General features: G+C 31.3%; 1 protein-coding gene across 8 annotated transcripts in view; it reads right to left on the minus strand.

The window, feature by feature from the left end:
• The window catches only part of dnc (phosphodiesterase dunce), a 760,818-nt gene that overhangs the window by 346,924 nt on the left and 390,783 nt on the right, over positions 1-23,111 (minus strand). The window contains exon 4 of one of the 8 annotated variants that reach the window (XM_072526400.1): positions 19,496-19,870. The exons of 4 other annotated variants lie outside the window; for them this stretch is intronic. In XM_072526400.1, coding sequence (XP_072382501.1) covers positions 19,496-19,870 — 375 coding nt within the window. Of the gene's footprint in view, positions 1-9,116; positions 9,288-19,495; positions 19,871-23,111 lie in introns of those variants that run through there. 3 more of the 8 variants (XM_072526401.1, XM_072526402.1, XM_072526405.1) reach the window with 3 other exon arrangements.

The raw sequence follows: 23,111 nt of genomic DNA on the forward strand, positions 1-23,111 counted from the left end.
AGACAGTAGTGCTCGTGATGCAGTAACAAGTGCGGGATCTGAATTAGTGCGTGAGAGTGTATGTAAAGATCTCAAAACGTTTTTTAAACAAAAAGTAATTGGTCAGTGGCAGTGCGAATGGTTTCTATCGCAATCTAAATTAAGATTGCTAAAACCAGATACACGACAGTGGAAAACTAGTGCTAGTACACGGTTTATTCGGTTTAGGTTTATTCGGTTTATTCGGTAGTAAACGGTTCTAACGCGCCTACGTGTAGGACACACTGAGATCACACACTCTTATTTACTTTCGGCCAGTGAACGCCCCCTGTGCGACTTATGAGCTACGCCTCTTACCGTCGTCCATTTGTTAATTGAGTGTCCAAAATACCATACAGAACGTTCAATAAACAATATACCCAACACTATACCAGATTTATTAGGAGAAAACTGTCACCGTAAAAACTTATTAAATTACCTAAGGTCAATCAATATGTTGTATCAGATTTAAAATTTTGTTTACTGAGTAATGCCGCTAATAAAAATAAAAAAAAATCTTATAACGTTGAGCAAAAGCAAAGCTAAAAACAAAAATGTCTAATATAGTCGATATAGTCGATTATTAATTTTTAATAATTTATCAATTTCTCGGCTTCTTATAAACAAATTTATGTTTTTTGGTTTGTTTGTTTTTTACGAAAAAAAAAATATTTTTAAAATAGGGTATTTCTTTATAAATTATTAGTTATAATAATGTTAACAAATAAATTGTTCATAACAAATTCCTGACCAAAATCCCGTTATAAAATCTCATGGACCTCAATCGGATACGAATGTTTAGGGAATTTCACAAATTTAAGAAATTTTAAACGCCCTGGCCCAAATGACAAAAATGACATCCACCTACTGCGACCAACACCATGCTTTTTATCTGCTAGTTGTAAAGCTTGTTGTTCGAATATTAAATGCAATATAAAAAAGTAATAAGATGCTTTAATAGCACACTTACTAAAATAAAAAGACATCTGAATAGCACAATTACGAGTTTGGATTCGACAAAACAGAAAAGCAACACAAAAGCAAAATGGTGTTTTGTGATTACAGATTGTTTTTGGGATTTATAGGCCGTGATTTGGAATCATTTCTTCCTGTTATAGTTACGTCCATTGCCGTATTACATTTGATATCGCAATTTTATACAGGATGAACTGTACAACAAGAAAAATAATTTCAGATATCTGCCTATAAACCTAAAAACAATGCACTATTACAACACAGTTGTTTGTTCAAGACCAAAAAATTTAAAAGACAAAAAATAGAAAAAGCTGGGAAGATGAGAACCACGTTAGAATATTAATTTGCTAGAATAATTTCTTAGAGGATAAAGATCAACATCGCTTGAAAATCAAAATATTTCGAATATTTTAATCAAGTTGGGAAAGGGGAGGGGAAGATACATTATTGGCGCCCTCTACCTTAGACAGCATTAAATGGAGACTGTTTATCTTTAATCATATCTGTCCTTGTTTATCTGTTTATATGTACTTGTGTCTGTGTGAGATAGCACCATCCAGTGCCGGATCTAGATTTGCCTTGGGGGAGAACTTTCAACTTGGGGCGGAACTTCCAATGAAATACTAACAAAAAAACATAAAAAAGATAAACCCAAACTACAAAAAAGGTTTTCTTTAATTTTGGATCTTCTCAGAGGGGAAAATTTCCCCTTCCCCCCGTGTATCCGCCACTGTCACCATCTGACACGTTATAGTCAAGTCGAAGAATAAACTTGTGTCGCCGAAGTAATGCGCCGGTCTATACAATCTAGTTGTATGTAAAAAAATAATAGATTCTAATTTTCTACAAATTTAAAAAGAATTTTATTGTTCTGTATCAGCTACTGTATCAAGTGTAGTAAAAGCTACTACATAGAGTAGAAAACCCTAAAACAATCACTACTCAAAATATTTTCGATTTTAGTAATAATAAATATACAGCTAATGGTTTATTAATTAGTTGTAAATTAAACGCAAACATTTTGTTGAAGTTCAATTAAATTATTAACTATAAATCATATCTTATTATTTATCAATTGGTAAATATAATTTATTTTACATAATTATGTAATCAATTAGTTGATAATATCAAAAGATATATAGATTTTATCTATAAAGCATATTTAGAATTCCAGGAATAAACTTATTTATAGAAATAACAGTGATGTAAGGTGAGAACAACTTAATCAGCACACCAAAAGAAAAGAAAATGGAAAACTTTAACAAATAAAAAAGAGTTTACTTTACTATTTAAAATTTGAGAATGTAAAAATTATAAAGAATATAGAAACTTGTAAATGACTTTAAATTATAACAATAAATAAGTTTCCCCAAACATGAACAACGTCTAAAACATCCGAATATCCGCATAGTATGTGTAATAGAGAAAGAAGAAAACTTCCCCAAAAAGGTAGTACACAAAAATTGGTAAATACAGATGAATTAAAACAGAATAAGACTGAATACAAATAAAGACTGACAGTACGCATTGAACATTTATGCACACATCTATTCTATCCACAGTGGAGGAATCAACCCAGAATAAAAAGATAAAGTTCAAAAAGGAAACAAGCATAGATCTAATATAAAAAGAAACAACATGCTGTACAGAACTGCACACATAATAGAATGCAACTAAGCAAAGTCGACAAAACAATAAAAAAAACCTAGAGAAGATATTGTAATGAAGTATACAACAGTAACAGAAGGTGGAATGGTATTGAAAATTATAACATATAGAAAACAAACCATAATTAAGATGCTAGCAATAATTTTTACTAAATGTATAGACATTAGTGAAGCCACAACAGCTTAATTAAATGCTATCATAATATTAACATTTAAAAAAGAAAATTCATATTTATTAAATTAAGAAACTATACACCGACCAACCTGCTATCAGTCCTTTATGCACACTTTGTGAAGGTAATGTTATTACGATTAACAAACAAACTGGATGGCTATTAGCGCTGACAACAGACAAAATTTATAGAAGAGATTATAGCAGTATATGTATATTACATACGAGTAATAGGATATTAATAAACAAAAATAAAAAAATAACACTAGATCGCAAAAATAGACTAATAAAAGGCAGTTAACTGTCGAAATATGGGAAACTCTCAACTTTTTAAGAAACAACAGAGTTGATTAGAGATACACAAAAAATAAGTAAATACATGATAACGTAATCTACAAGTAACACAAGAAGAAAAAAACGGAGGAAATAAAACTATGAAAAGAATTAGACAAGTAAATCTATTTTATTTATTCTGGAAGATATTAATTACTATTTAACTGGGAATAAGCCACAATTAAAGGTTAAAATACGTTTATTGACGTTTCAATGTCCACTTCGGAAATCGTTCTCAAAATACAAACATTAGTAAATATTCAAATTAGTAAATATTCTCAAAATAGCTTCAGAACAATATTCTGGAAGATATCTTTCGCGTGAAAAAAGACGGCGAAAAAATAAACCACTTGAGATTTTTAGATGATGTTTTCTTAATAGCAAATGAAAGAAGACAATTACAAGAAATTCTGTTAGACCCAAAGATAAAATCAAAATAAATCGGACTAAGAAAGGATTTTACGAAAACAGAATAGTTCACAAATAAATTGGTAGTAGCTATAGGGAAATTTCTCTGACAATAAGAATATGGATTTAGAATTAAAAATCTAATTGTGAAGATATAACTTAAGACCAATTTAAATATAAGATCTTCCTTAGTTTATGCGTCATTTGTACCTACTGCCAGTCTAAACATATAGAACTGAAACGTGCGCTTTGAAACACATCATGTGGGATGCTCAACAGCAAGCTAAAACAACACATATCTAATATAAAAATAAAACGAAAGTCAAAGGTAACAGATATAACTTGAGATAGTGCCATGTTAACATGAAACTGGTTGGACATATAGGAAATATCAAAGAAAATCTATGAGCAAAGCGAATTGTTGAATGACGATCAAAAGCACATAAAACAAGAAGAGGAATACCTAAATTAAACGAATAGCTGGTCACAAAACAATGCAAAAATTAACTAACAGATAGGAATTGGCATACCTAAAGGTGGCTCACATTCGAAGATGAATGGAGTAGCTTTTGATGATGATGACAATTGTATACACCATAAAGTACCTACTGAAATTCATACGTGAAACAGTAACTGTCTTCTTCTTCTTGTGCCACTCCTATCAAAGATTGGAAATCATCAAGGCTATCCTGACCTTGTTTACAGCTGACCTAAAGAGTTCATTAGTGGTACAGCCAAACCACTCTCTCAAATTACGCAACCATAACATTCAGACATTTTAGAAAGTAACTTTCTAAAAACGTACAATATATATCTCAAGAAATATTAAAGCAAATGCTTATTCACACAAAATATAGCATCATAATATAACCATATTTCTAAAATATGGGTCAAATCTATGGAACACTTTCTTTCTATCTTAATTAACAGTAGTAGATTTGGATAAAACGCCCATTTTTATCGCATAATATGTCATTATTGGTTTTACATGTGACATTTCTCAGATATCTCGATACACAAGCCCTTTTATTTGCTTATTTTCGTTCTTTAACGTTTTCGTAGCTAGATATTTATTTCCAGGTAATATATGCAAATATCTTGTCACCATTAGAGATTTGGTCTTTGATAGTGATATTTTTATATCGTATGTATTCGCAGTAATTTTGATGTTTTTACTTTTCGATATATTTGATCTCTGTTAACTGAGATCATGATGCGTTATTTGTAAAAGAGAGAATTTTTGTTTGCTGCAGCTCATATCCTGCATTTTTTATATTTTTCACTACTAAATTACAAAGTAGTGGGCTTACTCTACTTCCGTTTGATTTCAGAGTTGAAATCAAGGAAGGAAAACTTCTTAGGTAAAAAACTTTATAAATTAATTTAGACTTAAAACAAGCCAATTTCTGACGAAAATATGGAAGTAGAAGATGTCGTACCTATTGGCACTGTTGTCAAGGTATCTTCCTTTACAGTAGGGCAGAAATTGTTTTCTATTATAAATATCAATAATAGAAATACACAAAAATAAGTTTGTTGAATGATTCGGTTAAAAGTCAGTGTATGGTTTAAGTTGTATTAATAAAACTATAATTAATAACCCCTAAAGTTAATATGCAAATGAATTTTAATGAATTTCTTTTACCTACCTATGTTTCAGTACTATTGCAATGTTGCATAATAAAAATAAAAATGCCTACACCTGAATTTATTGCTTAAGTATATATATCAAAGTAGTTTTTTTTTCCACAAAAGTTTCTCGTAGCAAATAAATATTGTATAATTGATTTTATCTTCTAATACATACAAGTGCTTAAGTAGCAATTTATCTACTATTAAAAATCTACAAGTGTCATTTAAGTGTTTTAATTAATTATATTTTTAATGAAAACGTAATAGAAAAGGTAATAAAAAACCATGATTTTTGCATTGATCCTAAGGAAATGCTTAGTTTGTAGAGCTTTCTTGTATTTAGTATCTTGTAGTTTTTATTATAAATAAGATTAACGTACTAAGGCCTGTTGATGGGGCATATATTGTAAGCCTTAAAACCGATAGCCCAAAATTTACCATCATTAATTTATAAAAACTACTTAAGATTGTAAGTATTAACTCATTTCCCATATACTGGTATGATGGACTCACATTGGCAACCTTTTTATTAATATTTAATAATTATTTAATTTTATATAGAAACACTAACAATTAAAAGACGTGGCTGAATATTGAACATTATAAGAATTGTGTATACACGCACTATACTTCTTAAACTTCTTAAGAACAGTAATTCTTTAATAATAAAGTATCTTTAACAATCAGGATGCCCACTCTCAGATGCTGCCTTTGAAGTGTGTCAGCGCGCGATCTCCATATTTTAAACGGAAACATAGAATCGAATTGAGAAATTTGTGACAAGCTACGACAGAACTAAAATTTAAATTTTTAATCTATTCTTCAACTAAAAGTACGAATAAAATACTACATATTATGTCTATAGTTGCCGTAAATAAATTAAACCGGGTTAATTTTTCTATGCACACCAGATAAAATGTTACTGAACCGCACTGGTTCCGTTTAAAACATGGCCGATTCCGTATGCGCGAACGAGATGCGCGTACTTATCTTGACACGCAGAGCGGGCATTCTAATTGTTTTTTATTATGTACTTATACTCTATAATAGACTATTTTGTTGATAATATGTTAGAAGTAAAATGGTACACTAAATAATCTATAGACTCGTGCTTGACACTTGTCTAATAGTCATTATCGTTTCTCGATAGGTGGCACTGGAGTTTTTATTACGGAAAGACAAACAAAATAAGCGAATTATAATATTGATATTCAAAAGGTGAGAGGAAAGTGTGATGGTACCTACCTCAACTGGCTAGGTGGAGCCCGTTAGGACAAGGTTTTATATAAATATAAAAATAATAGCAGATTTACTATCTTATAGAGAAGTTTAAAGAAAAATCAATTAATTGCTATTAAGGAAACGGTAAAGCCAATGAACTAGTTGTAGAAATCGCCATGTAAGAAGCATCCAAGTAGACTATCCAAGCAGTACAAAATTTAAAGCTTTTCGCATTCTTTTACTGTCTGTTATACAAAGTTAGCATTTTATAAGGGTAAAAAGAAATTTTTTGAACCTATGGCAAAAAGGCCGGATTTAACAGGCCCTGTTCAATTTTTTGTACAGTAAAAAAAACTAAATATTAAAGACTTGCAAGTATTTTTTAAACAAATGCGATATGAGTCATTCAATAAGGCAATCACTAAAATCAATGTCATCAAATTATCATCCCTTGTTCCTACAGTGGATTTTCTAAATGAGTATATTAAAGGATGCTACTATCAGATTCAAGTTTGGCTTAGCAAAAAAAAACGTTGATCGAACCGTCACACTGCAATAAAGTCCGCCACTACAAGAACTGTTGCAAATATAATTTTGCAAACGGCAAAAAAGGCTGTGGTGCATCATGTGCCTGTCTAAAATTTTACCTTTTTTGCAACTCAATTTTAGGTGGATGTTCTGGTGAACATAATATCCAACATAAGTGCATATAAGATAAAAATGCACACGACCTGAAAATATAAAATACAAATAGCAATATTTTTAAGGGTTGAAAATTTTATAAAAGGAATTAAAAATTATGAAAGTACAGTACTATGGCAGATGAGATACACAGATACTTTAAGACATTCAAAAAAATTTATTTAAGAACAATTCAAAACAGTCCAGCACTCCTTGTTGAAAATAACACCTTGCTCAATTATGTTATTTCAGTTATCTATACCAGATATCATGGGCATGTACATTGGTACGCACATATATTGGTACGGACGTCAATTAAAATTGGGACCATTCCCTAGAAATAAAATGTAGGATAGGAAAAGCAAGATCTGCATTTCAAAAAATGGCTAAGCTATTCAAATGCCGTGATTTTTTAGTACCCATAAAAATCAGGTTACTACGATGTTATATTTTTCCTGTACTATTGTACGGAGTTAAGTCGTGGACTCTCACAGACGCTACCTTCAAGAAAAATGAGGCTTCCGAAATATGGCTTTATCAGCCTAAAACAGCATAAATCGAATACCTTGGTCACATCCTAAGAAACAGCGAAAGATATGGGTTGCTGCAATTAATTCTACAAGGAAAAGTAGAAGGAAAACGAGGACCAGGAAGGCGAAGGAATTCCTGGCTGAACAATTTACGTACGTGGTTCAACACACCAACCACAAATCTTTTTAGAGCAGCAGTTTGCAAAATACAGATTGCCATGATGGTCTCCAACATCCGAAACAAGTAGGCACTACAAGAAGAAGAAGATACCAGGGGTCAATAGTATTGTATATTTAAAACGTGACTGAATCCAACCGGTGCATTAGTCGCCATCTTAAATTTGAGAGAGAACCGTTTTTGCTCAATACCACCGCCATTTTTAACTTTTCAACAAAAAAGGTAAGGAGATTGCAAATGAGATTTTCCACAATTTCTTCTTTATAAATTTTTTTTGTGTGGTCTTCATTTTTGAAGTTAAGGGGCAAATTGTAAAAGGGAGGAAGACTCAGTATCGAATTAGCTCGTTTATTATTAACTTTACGACATGAATATTTATGAAAAAAATGAAGAGAATGATATTTTATACAATTTTAATCCCTTTCATTTTTTTTTGCTGAAATAAATATTAGAGGTCGTATGTATACGGTATTGGCTATATAGGAATTGGTTTTGTTCAATATCTTGGCCATTTTAAACTTTTCGTTAAAATAGTATGGACTAATTGTTGTAATTGCGATTTTCTACAATTTCCTCTTTACAAATTTTTTCGTGCGGTCCATATTTTCTGAGTTATGCGGAAAAATAGTGGAAGGATAAGGGAAGCATATTTGTGCTACAATCAACGTTTAAGGTCCTAAGCCTAACGAACCCTAGACGGTAACGTCATCAGCAGCAAGCCATAAACAAAAACTCTATGATCTTAAATATTGATTTTAACAAAAAAATGATGGAGATCAAATTTGTGTAAAAGTCAATAATAAACGAGATAATTCAATAATTGTTCCTCTCCTACTATTTTCCCCCTTAATTCGAAAAATATCAACCGCACGAAAAAACTTGCATAACAAAAAGTGTAAGAAATGGCATTTGCAACAATTTCAGTTCGTACCCTTTTTGTTTAAAAGCTAAAAATGGCGGAGATTTTGAGCAAAAACGGTTCTCCCTTAAAATCAAGATGGCTATCGCAACAGTGAAATTCGGTCGTGATATTAAATCTAAACTCTTATTGACTTCCCCTTACAATTAGAATAATAAAATTTGGGGAAGCTCGCCATGCAAGGTCAAATGCTATCCCGACTGGACATTTCCCCATCATCTGTAACAAGCTAATTGATGATTTGCTGACTTCAATAAAACTGTAACATTCAATATTATTGCGTAGATGTCATACGTTTTATGCTACACATAAAACCATACATTTTATTTCTTTTAACGAATATTAACCACATTTTAATATTTTTATTCTGTTTACTATTTACCTTTGACATTATCTATCTACAAACAGTCTATACCTTCGATAAGCATATCTCGAAATATCCGAATTTCTTCTGGGAATACTAATATTCACCGACACTTTCATGGGATTTCGCATTCGAACATTATTCACCATGTTGTTACTTATCCACTTATAGTCCAAACGATCTATCAAAAACACTTCCCGCGGCTAAACTAAATTCGACACGAACAATAATATTTTCTATAGATAAGATAAGAACAAACAATTAAAGAATTAGTTTAAGTCGTAATCGTCACCTCATCTCGAGACATACGGACAATTGATGTTCTAAGTTCAAATAATTATCGTTGTCCTTCAACGAAATTGCCGTTTCAGTTGATAATTGGCTTAATATAATTTAGATGCAGCAGCTAAGTGACTATTTAACATCTTTCGACTATTACAGATTAATTATATGTTTTAAAATTTATCGGTTTTTAGAAAGTTTTAATGTACACTACAGATCCTAACATGATATTATAAAATTTATTACATAAAAATCATAGTTTAAATACAAATAGAAAGAAGACAAAATCCATACGGTTATAAGCTAAAAAAATAAACAAAGATGAAGTATGAGAGTGCAAATACCAGGAACAGTTAAAAATTCGAAAATAAAGGTAACAGTAAATTTAATAAAAAAATAGTAATAGTTGATTGCTATTGAGCGAAAAAGTTATAGAACTGAAACGAGAAGCTGCTACGTTTGGTCTATATACATCAGTCAAGAAATACAAGCACGGATTCTTAGCGGTAATAAGTGCTTTTATGCATACAAAGACTTAATGAAAAGTAAGTTACTGAATCGTGAGTCTAAGCTGAGAATCTACAAAACAGTAATTAGACCAGTGGTCACATATGGATGTGAAACGTGGACCCTCTCAACCACTGATGAAAATCAACTGAGAATATTTGAGCGCAAAATACTAAGGAAAATATTTGGACCAACCCAATGCAGCGATAGTTCGTGGAGAATTAAAATGAACCACGAGCTGGATGAACTAATGCAGAGCGCAGATATTGTCAGATTTGTAAAATCACAAAGACTAAACTGGCTTGGTCACCTAGAAAGAATGCCAGATAATCGAGCTGTAAAAGTAGTCCAGAGATGGAAGCCCCAAGGAAACAGAACAAGAGGAAGGCCCCGTAAAAGATGGATAGACGACGTAGAGAGGGATCTTAAAACCATGAACATCAGGCAGTGGCGAAGGAAAGTATCCGACAGGGCAGAATGGAAGAACATTGTTAAGCAGGCCAAGACTCACAAAGGGTTGTAGCGCCATTAGAAGAAGAAGAAGAAGAATAGTTGATTGCGTCTATAATAAATTAATTATTGGCTAAACCCCTATTTATTAATACATTGATAAAAATCTTAAAATTTAGTGTAATAAAGTTGCATCCTCTCTCCCTTCAGAATAAAAAGAAAGAATATTTAGCCCAGTCTGGTTAAAAAAAGGTCGAAAAAATTTTCGCAGATATCTGAAGCTTTTAAGAAATAGGTGGGGCTTACTAGATGACGAATAGATGAAAAAGTACTCGTATTTTTACCTTGCGTTTTTTTTTAAACAATAATTTATGGTCACAATTTGATTTTTTTTGTCTATAAGATTTTTCCCTTATATTTTACTTAAACAATATTTATCATTTTTTCATCAATCAATAATTTTTTATATCAAGAATATCTTTATTTTCCCGTTTTTTAAATTAAAATTAATAAATAATTTACGGAGATATTTGCAAAAAAGCAGTTTTTTTGCAATAATTTATAAATTTTATTTTATTTTTTTATTAACAAAATAAAATATTATTAATACATTTGAACATCAAAGAATTACCGACTTTTAAATTTGTGTGCAAAATTAAAAGTTATTTAATTTATTTATCCCTGAGGCTAAATATTTAAACTATTGAACTTGCTCTATTAATGATGCTAGACATATTTAGCAAATTTCATAGGATTCCTTAAGACTTAAAATATCTCAGAAGTTAAATGCATATTGCGTTTTCATCGTGATTATTTACAAAATAAACGTTTGAAAAAGGGGTATATTTTTTACTTATAAACAATTGTAATAACTTCTATATTTTTCAAGCTACAGACTTGCACGTACAACCATTGAATAACTGGTAAAAAAACTCACATTTAAAAAAAAACCTTCTATGACTAATAGGAACGAAGTTAGGGACTTTTTTTAAAAAAATCATATCTCCATTGTTTATAAACATTAAGTTGTAAAATTTGCACAAATTTTGAATGAAAACCTATACTTTATATTGAAAGTTATGGCTATAAAATTCATCAAATTTTTCTAAACTTAAAGCCCTTCGAAACGAAGGTACTTTCGAAAGATCGACATAGGAAAGTAAAGGAGATAACTATTTCAGCTCCGATTTTTTTTTTTCGAGATCGGAACTTCAAATTGAAACACGTAGGAAAAATTTACATTATCTTGGCTTTCATTGCAGCTAGAAGCCTCTTTTTTAATCTGGGGTGGCTCGTCAAAATATAAATAACTACATCGTTTTCACTGGCCGGGAAATATGGGAAACGTCGGAAAAATTGAGTAAATTTGAAATTCGCCATAAAAACTTACTACTTTTTTTTAATTTGGCTGGAATAGTCTGTCGCAGTATTAATAATGATGACATAATTTTCACCCCCTCTGAAATCTCGGAAAATCCCCTGAAACTTAATTACCTGAAAATTACCTGAAATTTATTTATTAAAATATATAAGTATTATTACATCATTGATATAAAATGAAAAAAATACATGTTGATGATTTTCCGGGATTTTCCGGGATTTTCCGGGATTTTCCGAGATTTCCGGGGGGGGATTAATTTTTACGGTGAATTTCAAATGGACCCAATTTTTCCGAGATTTTTCCTATGTAGTTATTCATATTTCGACGAGCTACCCCAGATTAAAAAAAAGAGGCTTCTAGCTGCAATGAAAGCCGAGATAATGTAAATTTTTCCTACGGGTTTCAAATTGAAGTTCCAATCTCGAAAAAAAAAAAACGGAGCTGAAACAGTTATCCCCTCCACTTTCCTATGTCGATCTTTCGAAAGTACCTTCGTTTCGAAGGGCTGTAAGTTTCGAAAAATTGGATGAGTTTTATAGCTATAAGTTTCAATATAAAGTTTGGAGTTTCATTCAAAATTTGTGCAAATTTTACTTCTTAATGTTTATAAACAATGGATATATGATTTTTTTGAAAATAGTCCCAAACTTCGTTCCTATTGGTCATAGAACTTTTGTTTTTAAATTTGAGTTTTTTATTAGCTATCTAATGGTTGTACGTACAAGTATGTAGCTTGAAAAATATAGAAGTTATTAAAATTGTTTATAGGTCAAAAACAGACCCCTTCTTCAAATGTTTTTGTAAATAATTTCGATAAAAACACAATATGCATTTAACTTCTCAGAGAGTTTAAGAGAAGTCTTAAAGAATCCTATGAAATTTGCTAAATGTGTCTAGCACCATTAATAGAGCAAGTTAAATAGTTTTCGGGTGGTGGGGGTCACAAATTTAAAAGACGGTAATTCCTCGTTGTTCGAACGTATTAATAACATTTTATTTTGTTAATAAAAAATTAATAAAATATATATATATATACATTAGTGCAAAAAACTGCTTTTTTGCAAATATCTCCGTAAAGTATTTATAAATTTTAATTTAAAAAACGGGAAAATAAAGATATTCTTGATTTAAAAAAATGATATAATTATTGTTTATGTAAAATATAAGGAAAAAAAACTAGACAAAAAATCAAATTGTGACCATAAATTATTGTTTAAAAAAAACGCAAGGTAAAACTACAAGTACTTCAGATATCTACAAAAATGTTGCCGTGAAATCGATGATTTTTGCATAACCAGACTGGGCTAATTGTTCTGAAGCTATTTCCACTTTGAGAATTGTTTTCAAAATAGAAATTAAACAAATTTTGTGTTATTACTTTGTAACACAAAAATATTTTCTAAATAATGTAATTTTTTTCTAAATCATTCATATCGATAATTGAGATATATATTATACATTTTGAAGTAGATGACTTTAAAATGGCAATACTTTATTGACTTTATTGGAAGATAGCTCATCCGATTACATGAAATTAACTTTAACTTAAGAATACCTGTCAGAAAAATCATAACATGTAATTGGTCTTTAAAAAGACAACCAGACAATCATAACAATAAAAATTTTTCGTTATTCAATCCATTATTAATCATAAAGAAAAACCCAGAAACAAACTCATGATACTAATCCCAATACGGTAAGTATTTGATCTTGCATTAGTTTACTCTCAGTTCTTATATCAAGTAGGTAGATACCCTTCTGCTCTGCTACAAATTATCCTCAGTTTCATCTTTGACCACTCGTCTATCCACTCAGTAAGCGTGGCGTTCTACATAAGCTAAAATCTCTTAAATTGAAGATGATAGGTATCAATAAGAATCTCACATTGAGCAGTCAGTCAACCTCATTGATTCTGAGGGATACAAATATTTGACTTGTATTTTGTATTTTGAATCTAATAAGAAAAATTACACATCATCTCTTAGTATAGCCATTTACGATATAAGAACTATAAGCACCCAAGAATACATTAACGAATTAAAACAAGAGCTCACAAATATCAAATGAGATACTAATCCTGTGTGAAATTCGTCTACCAAGAGAAGCATATTCCATCTTAAAATCTGGTCATGGGCTATACCAGAAAATTCCGTAAAAATAATCACATAGGCGGTATAATTTCCTAATAAACAACAGGTTTCCATCTAAAGCAAGAAAGTTATGTATCGTGTCAAACAGTTATATATCTTGTTGAACTGCAGATACAGCTTACAGATAATACACGAATATGTACCGACAGGAAACTTAGCAGAGGAGCAAGCTGAATCATTTCACGAGGATCTGATACAGCAAGAAAACATGGAAAAAGACACTGTCTAATAGTCAGAAGATTAAAATGAAAAAATCTTAACAAAAGAAAACAGTGACATATAATACAGGGTGTAACAAAAAGGTAGATCATAAATGAAATCACATATTCTGTTACCAAAAATAGTTCAATTCAATCTAATTTACCTTAGTACAAGTGTGCACATTAAAAAAGTTACAACCCTATATTAAAAATGGACATTAGGCTTTCTTATGGCAGAAACATCTTAAAGAAAATAACAGTAAAGTTTGTGCAAGCCATAAAAATTTTATGGAGATTTTGTATTCTTAAACCCCCATGTTTGTATACGTTTCAACTAAATAATTATTATTGTGGTACCATTAGTTAAATACAATGTTTTTAAGACTTTTTTGCCTCTTAGTGCTTTTTCCATAAGCTAGATTTTATCGGGATGCGGCTTCTTTTCTAATATGTTTCAAAATTTCTGAATACCTAACAAAATGTAAAATATAAATCAATTTTTATATTATTATAGCTCAATACTATAATATAATATAAATCTATAATATAACTATTTACAAATATAAGGTGGATTTTACAAATATTCTGCACCATCTTAAAGGGAAAAATCGAACATTTTTGAAAGTCATGGGCTCCTGACGAAATCGATTTCCAGCTTCCACGATTCTAGTCTTTAGTTGTTGTTCGCTCATAATTGCTACAAACTATATGTCCCCTTTTATAATACCCCAAAAGCAAAAGTCAATTGGGTTAAGATCTGCACCTATGGGTGGCCAAGGCATATGCGCATCAGGGCCCTTTCCAATCCAACATCCAGGATACCGACCGAAAAAATATTCTCTGATTTCATTATGATAATGCGCTGGAGAGTTATCCTGTAAAAACGATATATTTTTCTTGACTGCGAGATTGACCGCGTCTATGTACTCTTGTGACATGTTTTTTAGAAAGTGTAAGTACTTTATACCATTTAAATTGTTTGAAAGAAATACTGGCCCTCTTAGGTTATTATCACAATTCTTGACCAAACATTGACTTTAAAAGTTCTTTGGTAATGAGAGACTTTTTTGCGTGGGTGTGTTCTTCTGCCTAGATGCCCGTGTTAAGGTGGTTTGTAATACCATTTCGGTTAAAGGTTGCTTCTTTGGTAAACAAAACATGATTACTAAAATTGACATTTAGAGTGTTTTCCGTTAAAAATCAAACGCAAAATCCCTTCCTTTTAGGATAATCTTTATCCAGCAATTCTTGAACGGGTGTTAAGTGATTTGGACGAAACTACTGTTCCTTGAATATTTTCCAGACATTATTACCATTATTTCCAACAAGTTCCAGTCGCAATATGCCTGTCCCTTGTAAACAACGATCAATGGAAAGACCAAATCGTCTGCCTGGTGTCGAAATTTCGATTAGGATATTTTTCTGCAAACGCTTTACAGCTGTAATTACCAAATTATAATTAAGCCTGCTCAAATTTACCCAGAATTCCCAGAATTAAATGCATATCTGCCATTTCTGAAAACGTGTACGCTATTGTAATAGAAAATTTAGTCTAGTTTAATCCTAATAATCTTAAATGCACAATAATTGGAATATTTATTACTGAAAAGATGTATTGTTGATGCTACTATTTAATACATAGTATCCCTAGCAACAACTAGTGTTATACAGCCAACTACAGAATGTTTGAAACATAATAAAAAAGTAGCCCAATCTAAAAAAAACTGGCTAATCGAAAAAGTATAAATGGCGAAAAAATTTTAAAAACATTGTGTTTAACTAATAGTGCCACAATAATAATTTAATTGGAACGCACAGAAACATTTGGGGGGTTTAAGAGAACAAAACTCCCATATAATGTTTATAGGATACACAAACTTCACTGTTATTTTTTAAGATGTTCCTGCCATAAGAAAGCCCCATATATTTTCAATATAAAATCTCTCTAACAGATTTCTATATAATGGAAAAATCAGTTTTTATTTTGTAACTTCAAAAGGCTGTAACTATTTTATGTGCACTATATGTTTTATTGTACTAAGGCAAGTTAGGTTAAATCTAACTATTTATGGTCCCAGAATATGTGCCTTAATTTATGACCTACCTTTTTGTTACACCCAGTATATCTGTTGCTTTGGGCAAGAAAAACAGAAACGGTTAGATGTTGTACAACTATTTAACAACAAAAATTTAAGTTGCTCCAATACTTTCTTTAAAAAATGTAAACAATGCCCAGATAAGAAAACTAAAAACGAAATGGACTACATACTCTCCAATAACAAAAACATAACAGTTCTGTACATATTTTATACTGGAAGACAGATTGGTTAGAGCGAATATTAAAATACAGACGAGAGTAGAACGAAACAAACTTATTAAACAAGAACAATATCCAATCACCGATGTCCTGATTAAAAAACAAACCGAATACTAAAATTAGCTAAGCAGAAAACTAAGATCAATAGCGACACTGAAACAAATAGATATAAACGGACTAGCCAACAAAATACAAGTACATGTAACAACATAGGTAAAAAAAATATGCTGAAACACGACAACAGCCAAAACATCTAAACTCCAACCTAATACTAAACTACTCCAAAAAAGACGAGACAAAACATATTGCTTCAAGTTGAAGTTGAAACAAGTACGTGAAAAAAACAACTCTCATAGGAACTCGAATATTAATCCAATACAAGATTTAATACGAGATAATTGCAATATGAAAGCAAAAAGCTTAAACAGCGTAACAAAAATAACCGAAGAAAAAAAAACGAGAAAAACGTCACCTTCCGAGATAGAAAGGAAATAAGCAAGACCATAGAAAAATTTTACATTAAAATATAATCGGTAAAAACACAACCGCAACAACAACGTACTGAACGAACTATAATAATAATCAAGACCGGTTCAGAAAACATATCGGAAATAACCGACTTTGACATAAGATTGGCCCTAAATCAACTTAAAAAATAATAAATGTCTAGGAGAGAATAAAGTTGCGGTTAAAATTTTATACATTGGTGACTAAAAAATAAAACAAGTATTAAATATTTTATTTGATAAGTAACCGACGAAATAAATGCTCCTCAAGAATGGTACAATTCCGAAGTCATTCTACTATTTAAGCAAGGAGACAGAGCGACCATTCAGAATTACCGACCAATATCCTTATTAACACATCTATATAAATTACTAACCAAAATTATAACCAACCGCCTACCAAATAAGCTCGACTTCTACCAAGATATGGTAGAAGTCGAGATATACAACAAAGGTATAAAAATGGACGGATCATATTTAAATTATTTGAGATTTGCTGATAACATAGTTTTAATACTTGCAAAAGACTGGTATGTTTTGTACAAGACTTATAACAAATGAATTAATTGAAAAGAAAAGTACTTTCAAGATGTGTAAAGCATTTAATTCCTACCTGAGCACTTTCTGCTTGAAAAGCCATCTTCAGAGCTATTGTCAAATTTTAAAAAGTATCACTACGAAAGAAGGGTACCCATTTTTAAAAAAAGGGAACAAATTTTGTTAAAGTTTTACCATACCACCAAGAATCTTCAATTCTTTTTGTTACAATTAATAATTTAAAATACGAAAAGATATATATTATGAAAGTTCGATAATTTCGTTAAAAACCGTTAGAATGGGTGGTTTGCTTTTTTCCTATAAATTGTTGGATTGTAGATTCAAGCAGTCTATAATCGCATCTCAAGCCGGGCAGTACATTACAAATAGCATTTTATAATCACATCTGAAGCCGAACAGTACAACCCAACAGGTATTATATTCGCATCTCAAACCAGGCACTACGTCTCGCCAACACAACAGTGTAATCTCTGTTGCAACTTATACACGTACTACGTAAAACTCTCTTCGTATATAGCACAAAAATAACAAATAAAATTAATTTTAGTTAAATATGTTTGTAACAAAGTATTTTTTTAATTGTACTACGTAAAACAAAGTGCTTAAAATCATCAAATATTATTTATTACCAATTTGACTTAGAAATTGTTTCGACGAAAGACCTCTGGCTCGCTCTTTATGTTGTAGGAAAGATACAGTTCACAACAAATGTTTTCATCTGAATTTATTTCTTTTTTTTCAAGTTTCTAAAAAGGCATTAAAAAGACAGCACAAAAAAACAGATTAAACATTTGGTTATGGCTGCACTGGCTCTCTGCCGCCAATACTATCTTCAGATGGGGGGTGCTGGCACCCGTAGCATAACCAAACTTTTAATGTGTTGTGTACTGTGGATGTCATAAGTGTAGTTAGGACCAAGAAAATAATGTATTGAACTTCACTAATAATCATCTTTATTAATTTTATTCATTCTGTAATTTCCCCTGTCACATACATATTTTTTATGTTGTGTATGTGTATTATTATAATTGTAATTTTTTTTATTAAATGTACATGTATTTGTATATTATTATGTGGATTTTGTTTATCTTGTAGATGTACCTGGATAAATCGATAATTAAAGAATTAGTTTTCACATTTATATTTGTTTTTTAAGTTACTAGAATTGGATCACACGTTTACGAAATCCATTACAGGAACACCAAAAAATCATTCATCATACTATAAATGGGTCTAATCGAATAATATCTGGGTTTTTAAGGGGATTCAGGTTTACGATAGATAGGTTTTCAAGATATTTCCTATAACAGGAATTGCTGCTCCTAGCATCATAAGGAGGGTGATTTCTGAGATTGAAAAAGAGAAACAAGAGAAATAGATAAACAAGATACTGACGCGATCTCATGTTTGGTGACCAAACGCATCAAGATTAAAATCTCGTACTATAAGTAGTACCACTACAATTTAAACCAATACTGAACGACACCATTTATAGCTTTGGAGCGAAACTGTGCCTACTAATACCGCAGATCCAAAGAAACATATGGCTGCAGGTTGTCAATAACCCTAAATCACATGTATGTGTAAGGTCATTTGACTTCAAAAACCCAGAACTGGCACGTCACGATATTAGTCGGACTTAAAAAAAAGAGGTTATTAAGAAGAGCAAAAATGCGCCTGTGAAAAAAACCCCGAGCACTTATTGGTTTGCATGGACTTGAATCAAACATTCAACTGTATTTTGACTTGGTAGCCAAATACACGACTGTTCTAGCGGAGAAACATTATCAGTATAAGTTATAAAGAAGTTATCCGGACACGAAAAGTAAGTGCTACTGTGATAAGACTACCTCCTCTAATTAATTAAAAATTATTAAACCTTATTATATTATTTCAGTTGTAGATGAAGACTTTTTATGCAGATTTTTAATTTTTTTACAAGTCCATTTATGTATTAAGAAATTCAGTATATTAATTTTAACATAAAAACGATATATTTTTAATAACACAAAAAAATATAAAATAAATTTTTAGTGTCTTACAAACCTTCCCGTCGTTCTTCTTCTATCAGCACTCAAAGGAATCCTTCTGGTATTCCTCCTTATCTGTGAGTTCCGCGCCGAGCTACGCCTTCTCTTCGCTGTGGTCTCAGAGTACCTCCTGGAGCTATCCGATGCTGATGCGAAGGAACTTCTCGACTCGCCGCTGGACTCTATTTCGTGCTCGTGCTCAGGAATCGCTTCGGAGTCCCTCCGGGACATGTCTGACGACCACAAGCTGGTGATGCTGGTACGAGAATCTATTGATCTTTGACCGAATATTCTAGAGGAGGTCGACATCGAAAAGGAGGATATGCTGGTAACGGAAGGTCGGCTTTCGTTGCCGACATCTACCGAGGAGTCACGAGAAAATGGCGAGTACCTGAATGTCGTATGACAGGTTTATGTTATGGTTCTACGGGATGTGTACCGCCAGTTGTGGCCAAATAATGAACGTATTGTCGTACGTTCGTGAGCAATCAGAACATAGTGATTTACCTCATTACAGATACAACTACAAAAAATTTTCTTATTTATTATTCTATTAAATTAAATACACTAATGAATATCTTATAGTGAGGCAGAGTTTACATACATCATTTACCACATTGTTCAAGAAGATACAACGTGGTAATAATGTCTACAAGATAGAAAAACTTAATATAAAGACTATAAGAAATATACTCAACTATAAAATTGGAATAAAATATAGAGGCCTTATTTTAAATAGTGAAAATCTATGGATTAGAAAACCCTTAAAGCCCCTAATGTATGCTGAAACTTTGCAAAAAATGTTTATAAAAAATTTGTAACTTTTGACACAAAGTTAGTTTTACCAAGTTAAAGACAAATTTTTCGTTTCAAAGTTAGCACCAAAATATTATATACTGTATATTGTATCAAAATAGTATACTAATGGCGATGAAAAAAACCAAACGGTTGGTAATTAAAGGAGTCTTTCTACATAGTACAGGATTTTACTCCTAAATAAAGTAAATGATATTCTAGGATTAGAAAAAAGCAGTAGAAATATATGCATCGCAAAGATATACGAAAAATAAGACTGAAAATTCGTTTAGAAACTAATTAGCTAATTACCTACGCATAAAGAGAATATTCATAATAATAAAAATATTTATTTCATAAGTCTATTTTATAAACAAGAACACTAAACCTTTGTGTACGTAGTATTAAAAAGTCCACCTATTAATAACCAATAAAACACTCTTAATGACTTAGATAAACCAGCAAAGCCAACATACATTTACAAAGAAGCAAGAAGTCCCTACCTGTTAAATCTTGTTGTGGATATACTGACAGAGAGGGTAAGAGATGGGGATCCTTGGTCAATGCTCTTTGCGTATGATATCGTGTTAGTAGAGAAGATCAAAGACCTTTTGATGGAAAAAGTTGAAGAGTTGGAGAAAAGCTATTGAAGAGGGAGAACTTAAGCTTAGAAGGTCGAAAACAAAATATATGTGGTTAGGAGGAACAGGAATGTTTGGAGACATCGAATTTCTTGGGGAAAAAGTAGGACGAGTAGAAGAAATTAGATAGTTTGGCTGCTACATAACGGAAAATGGAACACTATATCGAGAAATTGCCCACGGGATACAGACTAGCTGGTTTAACTGAAAGCGAATAATCAGAATACTTTATGACTAAAAAACCCGAAAAGAGCTGACAAAATAAAGATATACAAGAGTGTGGTGAGTCCTGCGTTGGTGTACAGCAGTGTACATAGAGCTGTTAGAGTTGAGGGAAAGAAAGAAAGAGAAAATTCGAGGAAAAGATGGAAGACGTATGTAGTAGAGGACTTGAGAGAAAAAGGTTAAAATGAAGAAGACACGATGGACCGAAATAAGGCAAGAAGGAGAGTAAGGAACACCAAACTCTGAAAAGGGAAAAGCTGCGAAAGGAGACGAAGAAGAAGAAGTGTTCCCGGATAAAGAATATCCAAAATTGAACATGTTTAAATTCAAACATTCTATTGAGGAATATATAATATAAAGAAAAAGTTTTTGTCATTTTTGTCGACTTTAGATAAAAATTAGAAGCCGGTAAAAAAAGAAACTCTTTTTATTAAAACAACTATACCTTCTTCTTCTTTGAGTACCGTGCCCAAGTTTTAGGCGTGGGTAGCTTCCATAACGATTTGCCGATATCGTTCTCGATTTTGCGCGGCATGTAATAATTCATCTGCTGATAAGCCAGTCCATTGACGAAGGTTTCGGAGCCATGAGTATTTCTTCCTACCAATTCCTATTTTTCCGTCAATCTTTCTGTTGAGTATCAACTGCATTATCCTGTATCTGCTTCCTCTCATTGTATGTCCCAGATATTCGAGTTTTCTCTTTTTTATCATCTTTATTAAGTCCCCTTCACCTTGACCTACTCTGTTCAAGACTTATCTGTTTGAAATATGTTGAACTCATGATATTCTGAGCATTCTACGATATAGCCACATCTCGAAAGCTTCTAATCTGTTCATCATGTTAACCTTCATAACCCAGGATTCACATCCATACAGTAATACAGGATACACATAACATTTTAGGAACTTAATTCTCAGCTGTAAGTTCAGCTGAGAATTGCTCAGAATAGATCTAAGTTTCATAAATGCTTCTATTTCAATTTCTATACGAGTTATACCGTAGCTACATCTATGCCGTACATATTATAATTATCAAAAAAAGACTAAGGATTTGACCTTCTCTTCTTGCAGTACCGTCTCCTATCGGAGGTTGGCTACCACCACAGCAATCTTTACTTTGTTGGCTGCAGCTCTGAACAACTGTATTGAACTGCACCTATACCACTTCCTTAAATTTTGCAACCAGGAAATCCTCCTACGTCCCACATTTCTCTTTCCCGGGATTTTTCCTTGATTAGTTAATTAGGACTAGTTAATTAGGTTTAGTATATTAACGTATTTGTTACAATTTTATTTTGTACCTTTTTATTTATTTGCCAAATTTACAATTATTAATTGTAGGATCAGTAAACAAAAAAAATCTAACTTGTTGACTTTTATGACGATATAATAAAAATTATAAAGAATAAGTTACATTTAAAGGGCTTTATTTCACTATCGCATTATCACTTCGTGAAACTAGACATTGACTTTATTAAAAAAGGTATATTACCAAAAACAATACCTTACCAAAAACAATTTTTTTTGTAAGTATGTATATTTAAAGACAAACGTTCATTAAAAGACCACTGATGGAATTGGAAGTCAGGATAGTCAATCTAATTGCTAGCCCTTCAAGATTTACTGAATTTAACCGATTCGAAAAATAAAAAATATTTTGTTTATCAATAGAATATACATATTTTATATATATATATATATATATATATATATATATATATATATATATATATATATATATATATATATATATATATATGAATATTGTTTTCTTTAAATTACCAAAAACTATTAAACAATTACAAATACAATAGCAATAAAACACTTAATAAATAGTAACAGAAGAAGAAATCTATTACAATATTGTTATAGAGAAAAGCTAGGCAAAGACTTTTTCACACTTTGCTGGTATGCAGTACAAACAAAACGATTGCTTTAACGATATAAAACATAACGAGAAATGGATATT

This window comes from Diabrotica undecimpunctata, chromosome 3 (assembly GCF_040954645.1).
Source record: "Diabrotica undecimpunctata isolate CICGRU chromosome 3, icDiaUnde3, whole genome shotgun sequence".
In the NCBI taxonomy this organism is placed as follows: domain Eukaryota; kingdom Metazoa; phylum Arthropoda; class Insecta; order Coleoptera; family Chrysomelidae; genus Diabrotica; species Diabrotica undecimpunctata.